General features: G+C 42.1%; 1 protein-coding gene across 1 annotated transcript; it reads right to left on the bottom strand.

The window, feature by feature from the left end:
• Positions 1–1,479: 1,479 nt before the first annotated feature.
• On the bottom strand, positions 1,480–12,546 carry ehf (ets homologous factor). Its single transcript, XM_084058971.1, has 9 exons — positions 12,320–12,546; positions 8,040–8,150; positions 6,555–6,812; positions 5,372–5,419; positions 4,830–4,874; positions 4,656–4,718; positions 4,293–4,337; positions 4,006–4,201; positions 1,480–2,473 (listed from the first exon to the last, which is right to left on the bottom strand). The coding sequence occupies exons 2-9, from the start codon at positions 8,110–8,112 to the stop codon at positions 2,374–2,376; spliced, it is 828 nt and encodes a 275-aa protein (XP_083915097.1). The 5' UTR covers positions 8,113–8,150; positions 12,320–12,546; the 3' UTR covers positions 1,480–2,373.
• Positions 12,547–18,146: the final 5,600 nt, after the last annotated feature.

Below are 18,146 nucleotides of genomic sequence, written 5' to 3'. Positions count from 1 at the left end.
CACTTTACCACATAAACCCATAGACTTAGTAAACTGGACCTGAGTTGTCTCTGTGCTGTTTTGGACCGTTTTTCCCCCGCTACACCATCTCTTTGCCAAAAATAGCAAATCTACAATGTGCAAGCTCACAACTCGACATGTTGTGAGGTTATAGATCTTCAATTTTTGGCTAATGTTCCCCCCAACATATGGATGTTGGGGTCAAGTGGTTAAGTTTTACTCAACAATTTTCCAAATCAGCCAATCGACAAGCTCAAAATTACATCTCAGTGCGACTTTTGTGAGCTTGTAGATCTGCTATTTTTGAAAATGTACTACAATTTTCACCTACAGACATACCCACAATAGAGACGCCAGGCTGAAAGTAGATAGGTGAGAATATTCCCTGAGGCCTAAACACACGTATGCACGCGAACACATGCACACACACATGCTCGCACGCACACGCACGAACACACACACACACACACACACACACACACACACACACACACACACACACACACACACGCACGAACACACACACACACACACACACACACACACACACACACACACACACACACGCACATGCACGCTCTCAATCTCTCTCTCTCTCTCTCTCTCTCTCTCTCTCTCTCTCTCGCTCTCTCTCTCTCCGACAATCTTGGGGCCTGTGTCAATTTTGATAGCTAATGTATGCCTTAACATACAGCCCTTAATGGAAATTATGCTACCTGCCTTGCACATACGGCAATTTACCCTTGTTACCATCGTTAAGGCACTGCCTTGTTACTCTGATGTATGGGATGACACAGCATCAATACTGACACAACAATAATGAGCACACTTTGAAACCTCAAAACAAGATAATAACAGAATGTGGGGGTTAATCAGCCGTATGTAAAGGAGAATTCAAACAGCATGATAAAGGCCAAAGCACAGCAGAGATTAGACAAGGATTTGCCTATAAACACAGGCCTGAGAAAAGGGACATTAGTGACACTGACATTATCTCAGTGGCCATCAGGGCCCCAGTCATCCGTCTCTTGCCTGGAGGTGTCAGCATGACAAGTGTGGCACACGCTAGCGAGCAATTAACTCCCCTGCATTTCACACTACGGAGAGAGGTCAGTAATGACAAGCCCTATCTCCAAACCAATAGCATCTCAAAGTAAAGCTTGCAATAGCTGCAATGAAAGTACAACAGCATGTGAGCTGCAAGTGCAATTCAACAAACTCTTCACTAAATGTGCCTGGCTCCAAAGCTCTGCTTACAAATGGATATCGATCAGATTGAGGTCAAAATCGGAACATTTCAGCACAGCTGTCAGATTAAAGTCACAGGCCGGCTTTGATTACTTGGCTCGATTATTTCAAAGAACAAAGTTGTCTTGTACCATGGCAATGATGTATTGAATTTAAAGGGTAAACGGTTGTACTGGACACAATATCACCCACACAGCACACAAAGAATACAGAGGCACAACTTTCATTACAACGTCAAAAGTAATGGCAACCTTTATTCATTAAAGTCACATATAAACACATGTCACTGCTTAGTACAGTCAACTGGTGAATCCAAGGGATGAAATACAAAAGTAATAATAATAATAACAAAAACCACAACGTAATTATTTTTGCCACATTAATTGCTACTTGCATTCCTCTGCAGTTTTACCGTGTCATGTCAGTGGCATTCCAATGTGTTGTTGACAACAATCCTGCTTCACAGTATAAATACCAAAGATGCCTTGTAACACAGACTCTTTCAATGGTAACTCCGCTCACATCCAAATCAGACACTGTATACAAGTTATGTTATGTTATGTTGTGTTATGTTATACACTTTATTTTCCACTTGAGGAAATTTGTCCTCTACATTTGACCCATCCTACTTCGGAGCAGTGAGCAGCCACCAGTCATAACCAATGTCTCAGACCATATGATAGTCTTTTGACAATTTAGATCACCTGTGAGCTCTTATGTAAACCTGTGTGTGTGTGTGTGTGTGTGTGTGTGTGTGTGTGTGTGTGTGTGTGTGTGTGTGTGTGTGTGTGTGTGTGTGTGTGTGTGTGTGTGTGTGTGTGTGTGTGTGTGTGTGTGTCTGTGGGACATAGACTGATGTTGTCACGATATATTCAGTGACTAACTAGCTTAACCATAAGGAATGAGGGCCCTCAGAGTCACCCTAAAGGGACCCGTGAATAGCAAGCTTCAATGAGACAAAAATACAGTACAAATTTCAATATGTAAACGTGTAAATGTAAATGTCTCAGCACTTACAAAACATTAAGTTAAAAGTCAAAAGTAAGTGATATTTTAGTCAAACTAAAATATCACATTTACATACAAAATTGAAGAAAATATAAATTAATCAAATATGATCTTGTTTCACTTCTCGGACTCTCTCCATCCTCTTGCATTCCTTCCAAACTTGTAAACCAGTCTGCGTCCATCCACTCGCTCTAGGATCTCCCTTTTGTAGTAATATCTGTAACATAAGACACATGCACTGATTCTATACTGTAAGCAAGCACAGTAAAGTCCTGGGTGTTAATTTAACTCTGAGAGTATACAAATTGTCCATTTGGTTACATTTATACAATCCTCATCTTCTATCAACTAACCAACTGTGTTGGCGTGGCTCTACGGGAATCTCGCCATCTGCAAGAGGCTCTGTCTGTCTGGAATTCTGTCTCTGTGTGTCCTGGTGTTAAGTTCGCAAACCGCTGGACCAATCAGCACCAAATCTCTTGTGCACGCTGCCAGAAGGCCACGGAAGTGCTTTCACAAATCTCTTTCACATACTGTACGTTTCAAAAAATATTTTATAATGGAACACAAAGGGGCTCTGATCGGGCTGTAACCTTGGACAAATTTGGAGTCATACGTCATAGATCTGTCACAGATGACTGACATCACAGACGGGTCACATGATGTTCGAGAGCCACAATGGAGCCACGCTGACTCATATGGATCACAGGTTCCACTTGATTTGATTTTTTGTTGCAGTTACTACTTTTGAAATGACAGTAGTTTACTGAAATCACACTGTTTTCAGTTACTTTCTCATCAAATCAAAATATTTAATATGATTTTTGTTTTGACTTTGAACCCAAATCGTAAATGTTCTGAACAAGAAAAAAAAGGGCAAAAGAGACAAAAGGGCCCCAACAAGAAATAAAGTCCTGAAATGCACTGCAGTGAAGAGAACATCAGAGCTGTGGGCATATTAGTGACAGACATAACTTTCCAGCACATTTTCTGGTTCATCTATTCTTTGTGGTGCAGTGAAATAATGTTCATTCGATTATCTCATTTGGAGGTAAAGGCAGTGCCTGTGACAACATCAAGGATGGGTTTCTGTGAGGAAGGTTATTTCGGTTCATTTGGGTGCAAAACCTGCAATATTATGTGAGAACATTTTGTGTGACTGTTTCTCATTGTCAATGGACATGGACACGTACGAAGTCACTACTGGTTCACTGGTTTATAGTAGTGAGAACGAGTTGTTCTTTTTAGAAAAACAGTCTCAACAGTTCACGTTCAGAGGTAAGAATAACATCTACATGTCATTGTCGCTGTTGTTGTTGGAGTTGACCATTGTTTTAAATCTGGTTTTAAAACAGGTACACCCTACTGTAAACTCTGCAATGTTAAAAAAAATTCCATTGCATTCTGTTTTACGCACAAGTCTTCGCTGTTTGTGACAGCTACTTGCAAAGGAAGTGCATTACACGGTGATGCCCTGGGTAATGGACTGGGCCATGCCCACTCCATTAACTCATGTATGAGCTCTTTATTTATTTATTTGCCTTTTCTGCTTTTCTTCTTTTTCCTTTTTTACCTTCCCGGTGCTTTCTGAAGTGTGATTTGAGTGCTTCTTACAAGTTATAAAACTATACTGAAAGCGCAAGAATGGACCCATAAGCGTCCATTTAGTTTTTTCACTTTAAGAGTTAAATTATCATCACTCAGGACTTGCTCCTATATGTGCTCATATGTGCTCCTATGTGTCTCTACCTCATTGCTCGACTTAGTTTCTCATAAGTCATGCTGCTGTTGTTCTTCTTCTTTCCCCACAGCTGTGCCACAGCCTCTGACTTCAGGAAGCGGAAAACACCCTCCGCTCGGTCCTCCCACTTTATAAGTCCCGGGTTACGCTCTGGGTTCAGCAGAATGTCCCTGATGAACTCCCACAAATGTGTCCCCCTTGGATCTGTGGGGAAATGTGAAGACAGCGTTAAGTTTGAATCGCTGTGACCTTCACACACACAAATATCTCAGAAGGTTTGTTGATTGGTACTTACTATGCTTTTTGACCTGATGTGGGCGACTGTAAGATCGTTTTATGTCTGAGAATAGACAAACACAAAGCAAATGTATTTATGTCGAGCCTTTCATCTGATCTAGGTCTTTCAAACTACGCCGTAGCACTGTTTAAAGTTACACAAGTTACAATGAACAACCAGCACACTCCCATTGTGATTACTTAGTCTATTACAGATGTACTAGTCTATTTACAGACACTAGGCTGGCAATAGGCCACAGTTTGCTTAGCACTCCTGTTTCATCTCCCATCGGTCCTCTCTTCCCAGAGGAGCACTGTGCATTTATCACCTTTTGAGTTAGAATAGTTGTTCTTTATGTAGGCTATATCGTGTATCCCTTACCGGGGCTAGATGGGGTGGGAGAGGCAACAGGTGCGAGGGGTTGAAACGAGGGGTCATAGATTTCTAAATTCAGGGGGGAAAAAATAGAAGTCAATATTTTACCTCTCTGTTAGATGTTCCACTTAAATCTGAAAAATAATACTGAGGCCAAATGCCAAACTCTGCTGTACTTACCTCCAGGTGGATAGCTGGCATCCGGAAATGGGCAAGAGAAATCTACTGTAATAAAATAAATGCAGATACAAATGTAAATGATGTATAATATTCTTCTCGCTTTATAACTTTTCAAAGTAATAATACTGTGTATACTTTGTAGGTGGCTCATGAACCAGCAGTAGCATACCCACAAGGCGTTGCACAACAGCCACAGCAGAGCAGAACAGACTTAAATTTAGCATAAGTTTGGTGTTAGCCAATGAGAGCGTGTGAACCCAAACACCTGGATTTGGAGCGTGTAGAAATTGGGTACTGGTACCAGGTCAGAAACCACAACCTTTTTTTTATGATCTGTTGCATTTATTTGAACAAACAGCGTTCTACTTGTTGAAATAAAATAAAACATAACCATAACCAAGCCCTACATACGATATCAAAAGCAGAGGCAAGGGACCCCCCCCCCCCCACAAATTGAACCCTTTAAATACACATGTTTATCACTGTCAACAGCATCTGCATGATCATTCTCTCACATACTGTACAATACATTTCAAGCTTACATTCTGTTGGTTTGATTTCCAGTTGTCCTATCTCCACATGGTACTGTCCTGTGTGAGATGAGAGGGAGAAAGAGGTTACAGCAATATATGACAAATACATTAAGACACACGTCTTCAACAGGGGGCCCGCCGGCCTGGGACCTCAGAGTTACAACAGGGGGGCCACCAAAACTTTGTGCGATAGGAACTTATTTTTGTACATTAACCACTTGAACCCTAGCATCCCTATTCTGAGGGGAACATTAACCGAAAATAGCCGATCTACAAGCTCACAACCTCTTGCTCACTGCGAGGCGTTGTGAGCTTGTAGATCGGCTATTTTCGGCAAAGAGGTTTGGTGTATAGGGGAAAAAAGAGCAGACAAAGTACAAGTATTGAGGGTTTAAGTGGTTAACTGTCTGAAAATACACAGTAACATGAATCCAACATAACGCTACACATTGACAGTGCTGTCAAACAAGTCTATGAATCTATGAAATCTATGAAAAAGTTTAATCAGCAACACAATTTTATATAATATGTAGTGGGGGGGTCCCTGCTTCATCTCTTTCTCACCTAAGGGGTCCTGTGACTGAAAAAACACTAAAGACCCCTGCATTAAGATGGTGTTTCACCACTAACTCGCACTTGTTAAAGTGTAGGATTATAACAACAATCACAACTGGCGCATTGTGCCATAGTTTGGTTTCAAATTCGGGGCTGCTCCACACTTGCTTCTCTGTCCTTCGGTGGATAAACTGGCTGTTCCTGTTTAGTGTTACGATAACTGCCTCAAACTATAATTCCGGATGCAAATGAGATCTGATGCACCAGATGCAGCCGTTGCCTCATTTCATAACAGCCCCTCTGTTAATGCTAATGAAAAGATAGTTGGCATGTTTAGCCCTCTCTCTTGCTTCAAATCCCCCGGCTCCTTCACCGAAACCCCGTCCGTATAGAGGCCGGAGCCCATTCTCAGTTTCCAGAAATGCTTGGTTGAATTCTTCAGTGTCTCCAAGCGAGAACAACTCTTGAATCCATCACCCCGCTGGCTTTGTAAGCCCCCCTCCCTCCCTCTCTCCCCTATTATTCCAAGCACTGAAGACCACTCCAATAGTCTTGTTCAAGGACATTTTTCTATCGCCTGACTGAATCACACAGCCCCCTCCCTAACAGTGGCATTCTAGTTTATATTCAAACCCACCGCTCCACTTGAGCTCTGCGAGGCTGTGGAAGAGGATGGGTCCAACACTGCCGGCAGCACGGACAAAGTCCTGGTAGCTCATGGCGCAGAGTTGGCGGCCATCTATATCGAAGTTCTGAAAGGGAACCGTGGAGGCATCAATCTGATGCATGTCCATGATCTGCTGTAGCCACTCCCAGACCTGGTACTTGCTCCAGTACTGAGGCTGAGAGTCATGGGCCCACAGGCGACTTGGGTACCCGGGCACTACCAGGGAAACTGCAGAGAGAGACAGAGTCAGATGTCAGATATCAAATGTATTCACCTTGTGTTTGCATTGTATTCATCTGTATTGTGGAAAATGTATATGCTTGCAATGAGAAAACAGTTTCATATATTTGTGAGCATTGCATTGGGTTCTTGTGATCATCGTGTGATGAGCAATACATAAAGTTGTTAATTGTTGAGCAGAACTTAAAGGGGCTACACCATGAATTTAAAAAATATATATTATATATAAATATTGCCCCCTAATACGTTTTAAACAGGTTGTAAGCCTAAAAAACATCCAGATATTTTTTCTCACAATCTGAATGTCTGTCATTCCAAGCTTTTTCAGCTGCAATACCAAAACGTCCTTTTGGGCAGGGGGGGGCTACTAAGCAATTCTGTCTGGCCATCATCAATGCAAAGTCAAGGCAAGTGATGTCACTTGCCTTGCCATTCTGAAATGGCCTGTTCAGACACGCCCATTCTGAAAATCTCTGAAATGAGAATGAATGACTGAATGTTTAAAAAAAATATTTTTTGGGGTACAAGAGACACTGGGGAGCCCAAAAAATACTAAAAACCTAAAAATGAAATTCATGGTGTAGCCCCTTTAATTTGTCTTTTAACCACTTAAACCCTGCCTATATGTTTCATTGACGAGGTCCCCCCAGCTGTCTATCCTTAGCCGCATCCTTTTCCCCCCTCTACACCAGTTCTCTTTGCTGAAAATAGCCGATCTACAATCTCACAACGTTGTGATGCACTGTGAGCTCGTAGATTCTGAAATATTTGCTAAATGTTTGTCTATTTTAGCCGAATGTATGCCTATTATCACATGCCCAGATTAGGGACACTAGGGTTCAAGTGGTTAACCTACACAGTAATAATATCATCAGTGATATTTAATTCAGATAGAATTTAACTACACTCTTAGAGCTACAAATGGATAAATCAACTCTGAGAATTTTACTGCATAACAACATTTATATTAAGAATATAAGGCAAGCAGAACTGTTGACCAAAAATGACATCATCATCATGCATTTGAAAGACTCGCTTCCTGGCAGTTGTGTGGGTCAGAGCTCCTCATTGGTAGAAAGTAACTAATTACATTTACTCAAGTACTGCACAACTTTGAGGTAGCCTACTTTTACTTCCCCTCCACTACATCTCAGTCCAATATTGTTATATTTTTTTACTTTAAATCTTTATCCCACGATTTTTTACACAGCTCACCGTCAGGGTATGAGTTGGGGCTCCAGGTTGTGGACAGCTGGCTGTCAAGGGTGATAGTAGGTGTGACGCTCATGTTGCAGCTGCTACACTAGGACCGACCATGGCCCAGAGCTGTGAAGACACACATGGAGGCAATGAGCCAATTCATATCATAGATGGAGTGAAGATTCACTTACAAAACACAAGCCAAATTATCCTACTTCTTTGATAGATGAATACAATTTTCGTATAAAATAATGTTTCCAAAAGCATAAAATTACAGTACAGTACATCAATCATAAATCATTAGTTCTATCAAACCTGTGATAAGACAAAGGTATTCTGTGTTATGTGGTACGCAGGCGGATTGTACCCTGACGTGACATCACGTCAGGGTGCAAATCACTTTGGCCTGTTTTGAGACCAATTTACAGAAAACCCCAGATTTGCTGTGAAAGCCTGAGTGTTCAAACTGGGGTATTTTTGGGGATAGAAGAGAGGTAGGGGAGACCAAAAACACACAAAAAAGAATAAAAAGTTAACATTCATGGTGTAGTCACTTTAAGACATATTTCATACTTTGCCAAACGAAAATAGGCGAAAAATAGCTAAACAAAATTTGCCTATAATGATGCTGGTAATGATTGCCTATAATGGTGCTCAAAACAGGGATGCTACGTTGAAAGTGGTTAAAAGGTCCAGTTCAAAAGGTCATAGTCACAATTGAGAGACGTGTAACAAGAGATCAGGTTTGTACCCCCAGGTGAATTTGTTTAATTTATTTTGGAAAGATGTTAATAGCTCTAAGATGTATGATTGCTAAGGTTCATCAGGGGCTTTTCCAGAGGAGGTTGTGTGGCTCTGCTTGAAGAATTTTCTGCACTGTGTGTGTAAATATGAAGGTGTTAGGGGTGGCAGTGGCTCAGGAGATAGAGCAGCCAACTGGGAATCCCTGGGTCCTCCTGGCTCTGTGTCAAAGTGTCCTTGGGCAAGACAACCTCTAACTGCTCCCGATGAGCAGATTAGTGCCTTGCCATGTTTCCTCTGCCATGTCTGTGTGAATGTGACGAATAAATGTGCATTTTGTATAAAGGCGCTATAGAAATGCAGACCATTTATTTCATCACAACTATATTTGCATCCCATGTAAATAAAGCTTATTATAATTCCAGTTGCTATGCTAGCAGTTTATTAAGGGTCAGCTGAGGTAGTATGCTTTATGTCATTGTCTCCGCCAGGCCGAAAGGCATGGCGAGAGAATATATTTTGCACCCTGTACATCCGTCCGTCCGTGTGTCCGTGTGTCCATCTGTCTGTGAGCAGCTAATCTCCGGCACCGGTGGCCCGGTCGCTGCGAAACTCTGTATACACACTCTCTGTTGTAAAAACACAATGTTTTTACATGGGCCTGTTATAGCGCCACCAGGAGGCCGATTTGTGCGAAACCCATTTTTTTGATATTACTGCTACAGATTTTATCCAAACATCACGCAAATCGGTACACAGTATCTCTATAGTAATGTGATCAACATGGATCTGTCCGATTTTCCATATTCCATCTTGATTGGCTAAGGTTGGCTTCCAAAGTTTGCAGGATTGATCCGTTTTTAACAAAATGACTCAAATCATGAACGCAGCTTGCGATTTCCCTGAAATTACAGTACATTCCCACTAGGCCGAGGAAGAAATGCCACCCTTTTCACATTGGCTTGTTATAGCGCCACCAGCAGGTCTAATTTAGCAAAACACATTTTTGGAACAAAATGCCTCAAATCATGAATGCAGTGTCCGATTGCCATGAAAGGCCTAAGAAGAAATGACACCCTATCACATTGGCCTATTATAGCGCCACCAGGAGGCCATAAGAACGTTCCTAACCTGGCGGAGACCTGTGCTCCGAGCACTTTTTCGAGTTTATTATCAACCTTCAAGGACCCCCAGTTTGATATGCATTAGGCCACAGACCTTATCTCTTGGACCCCAATCTGCACTGTAAAATCCTGGACCTCTAAGTGGTCCTCAGAGTTACAGGGCCAAGTCTTTGTGTGATAGGAATGTTTCATTTTATTTTCTTAGTTTATTAATAAATAAATAAAAAGTTTGAAAATACTGTACACATTGAAGATCAGGAAAAAGGTCTAAATCCAAAGATTTCCTTTTGCTAAAACAAACATCATTTAACTCACACAACACTGATACCTACAGGAAACAACCTGTGAAATACTTCCAAGCTAGTCTCAAATCTCTCAACACTCAAAAACAATCAGATAAATATGGTGAGCTAGCTTTGAGCCTCTTATCAAGTTTTATTCCCCAAAAATACTGTATGCAACACAATTTGTACAATACAGTATATGTAGTGGGAGTCCCTGCTTTGTCTCTCTTTCAGCTAAGGTGTCCTTGGCCTGAAAAATGTTGAAGACCCCTGATGTGATCGTCGAAGTACAGTAATCGACATAGTAACCTACAGTACCTGGACAGTATGTCACGGTTTGTTGCAAACCAGTTCCACAGAATTCTATCCTTAGTCTTACATTGAAAAAGATAGTGACAGTATCTGACGTAACTAAACAACAGAAAATACCACTTCCACAGAATTCTATCCTTTGTCTTACATTGAAAAAGATAGTGACAGTATCTGACATAACTCAACAACAGAAAATACCACCTTCTTCATATGCCAAGTGATTATTGCTTCCGGGGAAAAAAATGGAAACATTTATTTAATTTTATTTCCACATTTTAAATTAAAACACAGCTACCACTGCTCCATGCTTGTGTGAATTATCCTAATTAAGAAACACATTGCTGCATATAGCTGCCTATTTAACAGTTACTTAATGAATTATACCTGCAGTATGTTTATTCCAATCAGTCCACTTAAAACATTACTGCCAAGGATTTTTTAAAGAAACTGTGGTTTGTGGTTTGTTTTGTCTTTGATGAATTCATTGGATTCCATTCATTTCATAATCGTATAAAAATCAACTTGCAGAGACTTGGAACTTGCTTGAGGTAGGTAATTTGACACAGTGAATTTAATACCTTTATTTTAATGCTGGCCTCTCGTACCTGGCTCTAGGCAAACGTTTCTACTTTAACAGCATGGCCCTTTAACTAACCCTAACTATTTTGGAGACATTTTCAGAAAGTTTTGGAAATCTTAAAACATTTCACCCCCCAGCCCCCCCCCCCCCCCCCCCCCCCTCTACCCAAAATGACAAAAATAGCCCTACAAGCCCACAATATGTCACACTGTGTGGCGTTAAATTGAATTGTATGACAAAGTACTGTATCTTACTCACAGTCAGTATCATAAATCTCAATGGTTAATGTGGTAGATTACACTTTCAGTTTACCAAACACACATTCACACAATGACCCATATTCCAACTTGGCTATTGATCCGTGCCAGACCTGTGAAACACCTTTATGGTAGGTTATAAAAGGCTGAAAACCAATAAGACACACCCAATCACATGTTTATATGATTTTGCATGTCATGGTTTGCCAGTGCCAAAGGTTATGCAGACCAACGGAAAGTTTTCTTTAGTATATTCACAAATCAGTTTCTTAAGAAGTCAATATCCCTGACAAAGATTTTCCCAGGAGTTATGCAGGTATGTGGCACTTGAAATGGCGCCAAGGTAGATCAACGCCACAGCTGACATGTCCGCTGCCAAGTCTCCTTAAATGCCATCTGCTCTGTGTTTAGCCCTTAGTGCTGCCTACCTCTGTCAAGTACGTATTCTGTCAACAAAGCAGCCAGCGTATCTGCCAGTGGCAGCTCACGTACCAGGAAAATTAAGGAAGTGAATGTAAGAAATTCATCACACCTCGTTTGGTTAGATATACCTGTAATGTAATCCAGTGCCTTCCTGATGAGGTGTAGACATTATCCATGCATCATGCACAGTAAAATGACGGCACTCTCTCAGAGTTAAATTATAATAACATAGGACACACGAGTGTCAGTCGTCCTACATTGAGTCTGAATGACACATCGGAGAGGTCATTGTTCTTTGTCTTTGCGTTTAGACTGACTTTGAAAGCAACCCTTCATTTAAGCCTGACGCAATGATATGATTATGATGAATTATGTAATCTGCCGTTGACATAAGCAACCTAATCAGATTCCAGAGGCATAACGTTTTCCAGGCTAGCCAGAGAAAAAGAAAAGAAAAGAAAAAAAATTCCAGAAGCAAATTCATGTAGAATACAATGAGGAGAACGCCACTGGATTGATAGCATTCATTCATTAACATTACTGGATATTAACAGCATTTAACATAGGTGCCTACCAGTGCTGTTGAATTGGGGGTCTGACCAGGCCTGATGGGTTGAAGACCGTCACGTCCAGCAGGCTAACTCTCACTTCAGGCAGAGGCTGATGGAGTCCAAGCAGCGTGGACCAGAGCAACAGAGTTCACACACGCTGCCTCCAGCTGTGTTCTTTTAACTCCAAGATTGTTCATCAACAGGTGTAAGCTCACAGACACACTAGGTACTGCCCCGCTACAATGGGTATTTTATCCACATTACTTCCTTGTCCTCCTGCTCCAATTGGCTAACTGGACAGGTTCATGCCAGGTAGTTATTTGCATAGGAGTGGATTCCAACACACACACACACACACACACACACACACACACACACACACACACACACACACACACACACACACACACACACACACACACACACACACACACACACACACACACACACACACACACACACACACACCTGACATAATCTTTCCTTTTATATCCCCTTCACTACATTCTTTCTCCTCTATGCTCTTACACACACACACACACACACACACACACACACACACACACACACACACACACACACACACACACACACACACACACACACACACACACACACACACACACACACACACACACACACACACACACACACACACACACACACACACACACACACACACTCATTCATTCACATACGCACAGTCACGCGCACAAACATACCCACGTCGGCCCAGAGTGGGAAAAGTTAAATTGCTCAAAGGCATTGTTCCTATTGCTGCTTAAAATAGGTTTTAACCTTTAGAGAAAACTTCCATTGTATTTTAGAGCAGCAAAAGACATTTGTTTTGCTCATTTGATCATGATGAATGTGTTTGCTTGACAGTTTAGGTAAAGAGGACCCAAGAGAATTTGCGTTTTATTTCATGGTAGAGCCAAAAAGCCCAGAGAAAGCGTGACTTGCTGTGAGCTTGAAAATATATGCAGTGAGTAAACCCTATATACTGTACTTAGTATATAGGGTATACTCCTATTTCCCCCCCTCTGCACCAAATCTCTTCACTGAAAATAGCTGATCTACAAACTCACAAAACCTCACACATTGCGACACGTTGTGAGCTTTTCGATGTGCTATTTTCAACCGAATGTTCACGCATTATGACAGGTCCAGAATTAATTGGGACAATAGGGTTTATGTGGTAAAACAATCAGAGCAACAATCAACACTCTCACTTAAAATAGTCGAGGACCTTCACCTATAGGTTCAACTTTTACACTTTTAGTACATCTGTCATACACAATGACATCTTTGAGCCATGATAAGCTTAACCACTTTATGAAATACACACCAAATACACACCAAAATAGCAGATCGACAAGCGGCAAGTTGTAAGTTTGTTGATCGGCTATTTTCAAGGAAAGCTTTCCCCACAATAACAGAAAATCTGAAAAGACACTAGCATGGAGCCCTGAGGGACTCTAGCGTGGGGTTCAAGTGGTTAATTAAATATTCCATCTGACGACGGTGTCGCTTACCTACAAGAACTGATTGTCAAGCTATGTGACGCGACACTTTGTCAGCTGAAAAATCACAAGAGACACCACCGTACGGATTATAAATTTGGCAATATTGTCCCTTCTATGGGAGCTCTACTTCTCTTTAGGGTGACGTTCATGATTTAGGACAGGCTTATTTTAGTGCTGCCAGGGGCTGTTTGTGATCTGACCAGCACGCTCCCACTCAATCACCTCAAACCTTGATCTGCTCTCCAAATAGCTCCTGCCGACACGCTGCGATCCACAGGCGTCTGTGTGCAGAGGAGATTGACAAATGACAATCAGCTTTGGCGCCCCGGCCCAGTGAGCGTCACCAAACAGTGACATGAATCGGGGGAGCGAAAGTGACTTTATTAAACGCGCAATCTTTGCCGAGGCTCATGCGGGCCCCCAAGCTGAGAAAGTTCTCCTCTTTGAGTTATCATGCGGGCTAGGATAATTCCCCTTTGTGTCCCTTGGGAGACACGCTGCCTTTGAACGGGACATCAGATATTAACTGAAGTGTGATAATGAGTGATGTACTGTTATCAGATAGACAGATAAAATCATCTCTTTATTCAAATCAGCCACGATTGAGGGGCCAATCTAATCAGCAGCAGAATAGTGAATTAAGATGTGATTACATTGTTCGTACAAGATATTTGTCTTACTTTGTTTCACCTATTTACTTATGCACTTTTCATTTCAGCAAATCCAAATGAAAACTGAACAGATAGAATCACACATACAGTATACTGTATATGCCACACCTCTTCAGGTTCAGTGAACCTTGGCCTTTTTCATGCCTGCCGTGGTCCTGCAGTGACAACAATCAGAGGAAGTGAAAACATTCCATTTTTTTGCAAGTCGCCAATTAGGGTTTGGGCAAAATGTCACATCTCAGATCTGAGATCTGAAGCTGATCTCTGCAGCATTACACAGCAATCTCTGGGGACCAGCTGTACGTATAGTGGGAGCGCTAACAGCATCATGTCGATGATTGAAGTGACATTGCGCTGTGAAGAATCGTGTAATAGGCTCAAGCAGTGAGAGGCGTGTGCCAAACTATGTCAGTCGTATTGCAGAGCTTCTGCAGCAGCACGAGTTTCATCTGTTTGTATAGAGAGAGAACATGCGGTTGACTAAGAATACATACAGTACAATCAAACATGTACATGTATTACTGTAAATCAAGCCATGTGTGTTCAGATGCCATTATAAACCATATAATACCAGTGTAAAACATGCATTGAATTTCCGAGTAGAAAGTCTTTACATCACTATGAGTCAGTATAATGACATTTCCTCATAATGTAGATACTGGTTCTATTCCCCAAAGTCCAGGAATAGCCCTCTTAGGGAGCTGCAGGGTTATGTTCTGCCCTCTGCAGAACTCTCTCTCTCTCTCTCTCTCTCTCTCTCTCTCTTTTGCACGCTCATTCTCTCTGAGCCCACAGCTCAGAGCCTCAGAGGTAATGAGGGAACTCAGTATTAGCATGATTATCTCTGAGAGTTCCTCTCATCTCAGCCCAGCAGATAGACTACAGTGCTATTGGTAAGACCCACCACTCCCTTCTACCTGGTTACGAAGTCGCCTCCCCCACGTTCCCTCTGTCTATTTGTAACACAGGTGCTATTTGCCGGCTGTTTGGGAGCCGTTTTCCTATCCTCTTTCTAAAGGGTAAAGTCCCTCCAGGGTGTAATTTGGTGCCTAAGCCGCGCTTGGTGATGTCCCACTGCGAATGCCTGACCAGATTTTACTGCAGTAAGATTAATACGCCCATCAGCAGTGAACTGGAGTTGCATGCTATTCATTATGGCCAATGACTTGCCCTGCTTTTTCATATTCTCCACATTTTTTCTTTTTTAAATCTTTCCTTCTCTCGCCTTTTTCACCCCCTTATTTTTTTTTAAACCTTTCTTTGTTTCTTTTTTTAAATTTTGTTATGTTTGGCATCTCATTTCATGGATTTTCGTTTTGCTCTAGCTGGGTGGGAGGGGGGGGGGGGGGGGGACATTACGCACTAGTCCGCTGGGAGAAACAAAGCAAGGGGTGAGAGACAAGGTGGAAGAGATCAAAGCCTGTCGTATCATCTCCACTCCTGTGTGACTCAGCCTGCCAGCACGGTGAGAGGCAACAACGGCAGAGATCAGTCATCACAATACCTGCATTATACATGCGGTGTGATCTATTAATAGGTTAGTAGCCTATATGCCTGTGTCACCCACCCAATACACTGATCCATACCACACCCCAGCAACGTGTTTACCAGTGCTGAGAAATATGAATACCTTGCTATTAGGATACAGTCAAAAGTTCTAATTTGATTGGAAAAACTGCTGTCCGTCAGAGGAAACAGACACGACAGGAGGTTACAGTGTGCATGCTCTAAAGAACAGGAACTTATTAGAGGGAGTATATAGGCTTATGTCTAATACTTACAATCCCACTTGCCTTCCCTCTTTCATTAGCTGCTCATCAAGGCTGTTAGTGTCAACTTTAATACTTCACATTTTGAGTATAGCATATGATCCACGGGGAGAACAAGAGGGGGGATAATTTTATTACCGTCAATTACGGCTCCAAATGACAATTGCTCTGCTTAAATTGTAATTTCTATGTTTCTTCCCCTGTCAGAGAATATCTGTTATGTAATTACAGTAATGAGGAGCGTAACAGAACCATGAATTATTCACAATTCTCTCCCCTTCTTGTTCTTTGGAAACGCAGCATGTCTGTTTGTTCAGCATCTGGCTGTGTTGTATTAATCAGACTGTATGGTGAACGCGGGCTGTGTTTGCCCCACATATTTGTTTTTTATGAGCGACGTTTATGTCTGCAATGTACAGTAGCTCTCAGAAGGTTGACTGTACTTGTACATTTGCTAAGTGTGCATATCTTTTTAGCCTATAGGGGGCACTGTTGTCTCATAAACTGCTGGGGCTCCCTGCATTGAAAGGCATGGATGTGTCTGCAAAGAAAAAAAACACAGTTACATGTAATATGAAAATGTGCAGCCAATGAAACTTGTCTCCTGACAGTTATCCAGCCGCCATACCCCCGGACTCTGCAGGCCAAGTGAGGTGCAGTAGCCCACACATATGGCCCGAAACAGCAGGGAAGACGATGGCGCAAGACACAGAGAAATATACCGGGAAGAAAAGGTTGAGATACAGAGGGAAAAGAACAAGATAGACAGAGCACACTCCAAGGCTTGAAAGGGCAGTTTGGTGTCAGGCCTGCTCTGCTGTATTATTGGCCTGCCACAGCTCGTGGCAGCCCCTTGTGTTTCAATTAACACAACTCTGAGATGAGCCACCAACACTTCAATTTGCCCCAGGCACCAATGACTTCTTGTCTCTCGATGTCCCAACTAGAGCATGTACAATACATCAACAGACCAGAACCATGACAGAAAAAAAAGAATGTTTTAACCTAGTTAAGCCTGATTTATACTTTGTTGTGCCACGGTGCCGCATGCCGAAAAGACCCGATCTACAAGATCACATCGCGTCTCGTCCGTGAGATGTGCAGATCTTGTAAAGCTTGCAGATCTGCTATTTTTGGCGGGCGACACCATCGTACAAAGGAGCATGAATTAGGCATTACTGGGACAATATGCCCTGCAGTATACACGTACATGCACTGAATCCGTAGTCATGAGTGCAATCATTTATCTGTAACATTGCAAAAATTGCACACTGCCCCCCAGCACTTGCAGGTTGTAGGCCTACCACTGTTTTACAAATACTAATACTAATTATATAAATGTTACAAGTAGAATATGATCCTATTGTATGAGACTACACATATTTCATCCCTGTCAACAGGAACAACTGGTACAAAATATGACTTAGAAATAGAGTCCAAAGGGAAGCACGCACATCCAAACAATAGGTACACTTGAGAGGAGAAAAATATGTCTGCACACTGTGTAACAGCTCCCAGGAACAACTTTATAACAAAATATGTTTTAACCACAATGCTTTGTGAGCTTGTAGATCTAGGTACCATGTTCAGCAAATGTTTGCCTATTTTTGCCTGTCATGACATGCCCAGAATAGGGATGGATAGGGTGCACATGGAAGATACACACGCGCAAGCGCACACACACACACACGCACGCACGCACGCACGCACGCACACACACACACACACACACACACACACACACACACACACACACACACACACACACACACACACACTACTATGCAGATGTGGCGGTATGATCGGAATGTGGGAGTTAACCTCTGAAGCTATTTAAAGAGAGGCGGGGCATCGGTGAAAAAGGGGCGGGGTTGGGTAACGAAT

The sequence above is a fragment of the Gymnoscopelus microlampas genome (assembly GCF_963454915.1).
Source record: "Gymnoscopelus microlampas genome assembly, chromosome: 6".
In the NCBI taxonomy this organism is placed as follows: Eukaryota; Metazoa; Chordata; class Actinopteri; order Myctophiformes; family Myctophidae; genus Gymnoscopelus; species Gymnoscopelus microlampas.
This window is presented reverse-complemented; position numbering and strand designations above follow the sequence as displayed.

What these genes read in the sequence shown, in the direction of transcription:
- ehf (XM_084058971.1), bottom strand. Translation starts at nt 8,112, where the DNA reads ATGAGCGTCACACCTACTATCACCCTTGACAGCCAGCTGTCCACAACC. An exon ending in CCCCAACTCATACCCTGACG is followed by an intron (nt 6,813 to 8,039) that starts GTGAGCTGTGTA and finishes CTCTCTCTGCAG; the next exon opens with TTTCCCTGGTAGTGCCCGGG. An exon ending in CGCAGAGCTCAAGTGGAGCG is followed by an intron (nt 5,420 to 6,554) that starts GTGGGTTTGAAT and finishes CATCTCACACAG; the next exon opens with GACAGTACCATGTGGAGATA.